Raw genomic sequence first — 1,238 nt, forward strand, 5'->3', positions numbered from 1 at the left:
AGAACTGGTAGGCTATTGTGTATTCCCTGAGAGAAACCTGCTCTACTTCATAAAAGGGGGAAGGGCCAGGTCCTCTTCTCACGTCGTTTTGCCTTTAACGATCAAAGAGTAACACATGCGCATACGTATGATATCCGATTTTTTAAAATGTCGGTGGTACAGTGGAAATCACTAGGACCAACTCCTTTTCGGCTCTTTCTTTCTTTCTTTCTTTCTTTCTTTCCTTCTTTCTTTCTTTCTTTTTTTCTTCTTTCTTTCTTTTTAAAAATTTTTCTTTCTTTCTTTTCAAAATCTTAAATGGCTTTTGAATATTATGTTCTTTGGTCTTCTGTTAGAGGTGTTCTTCGGATTGTTACGAACCCGCCCCCTCCCCGCTCCGTTCTAATTTTGTCTCACGTCTGTCAGCTTCTTCAGCACAGGTTACATTTCTGTGACAAGCAGTTGTATTATCTTCCCTCTGTATGCAAGGACACAGTTGCCGTTTCGCGTATCAAAAAACGGGGGCTGGTAGACTACAAGTAAACAACTGTAACAACAAAGAAACGAAACAAAACAAAACAAAAATTAGATTTAGATTCTAGTCATAAGAGGCAAAACAGAACAAAAAAAATCATAAATGCTTAGTTATACGTCGTAGTAGTTCTAATACGATCCTTTCCAAAATCTTGAACAAATGATTTTAAATTTTAATCAGCCTTGCTAATGTTTTTAAGTGTCTCACGTCACATTGTTTACAAACAGGACGCCCAAGAACTGTTTTAACAAGACGCTGGAATATCAAACGCTGTCATCATGGCTGGACAGGTGCTACTATCAGTGGCGGACTACGTGGTCACTGTCATAATGCTTCTAGTACCTCTGGGAATCGGGGTTCTCTTCGCTTTCAAAGACGCTAAGAAAGCGACACGGGACGAGTACCTGTTGGGCGGTCGGCAGATGTCCATGTTACCTGTGACGCTGTCCTTGTTCGTCACCTTTCAGGTAAGTGTGTACATGGTGTATTTTTATTAGGTTTTGTTTTTCTCTTAAGCTGGTTGTTGACAAGCGTCTTCCGGGTTTTATGCCGATTCTTAGGCATTTGCAAAGCAATTATGGTAATGTAAATAGTCGTGTACTGCAGCGTAAAGATTTGTAGTCCACACGCATGCGCACGTACACATACTCTCTCTCTCTCTCTCTCCCTCACACACACACACACACACACATACACACACACACACACACACACACACACACAC

General features: G+C 40.9%; 1 protein-coding gene across 1 annotated transcript in view; it reads left to right on the forward strand.

Annotated features, from left to right (window-relative positions):
* The first annotated feature begins 792 nt into the window (after nt 1–792).
* Nucleotides 793–1,238, forward strand: part of LOC101862332 (sodium-coupled monocarboxylate transporter 1-like) — an 11,474-nt gene continuing 11,028 nt past the window's right edge. The window contains exon 1 of the mRNA XM_005092675.1: nt 793–981. Within this exon, the coding sequence (XP_005092732.1) occupies nt 793–981 (189 nt within the window). The remainder of the gene's footprint in view (nt 982–1,238) is intronic.

The sequence above is a fragment of the Aplysia californica genome, unplaced genomic scaffold (assembly GCF_000002075.1).
Source record: "Aplysia californica isolate F4 #8 unplaced genomic scaffold, AplCal3.0 scaffold00050, whole genome shotgun sequence".
NCBI lineage: Eukaryota > Metazoa > Mollusca > Gastropoda > Aplysiida > Aplysiidae > Aplysia > Aplysia californica.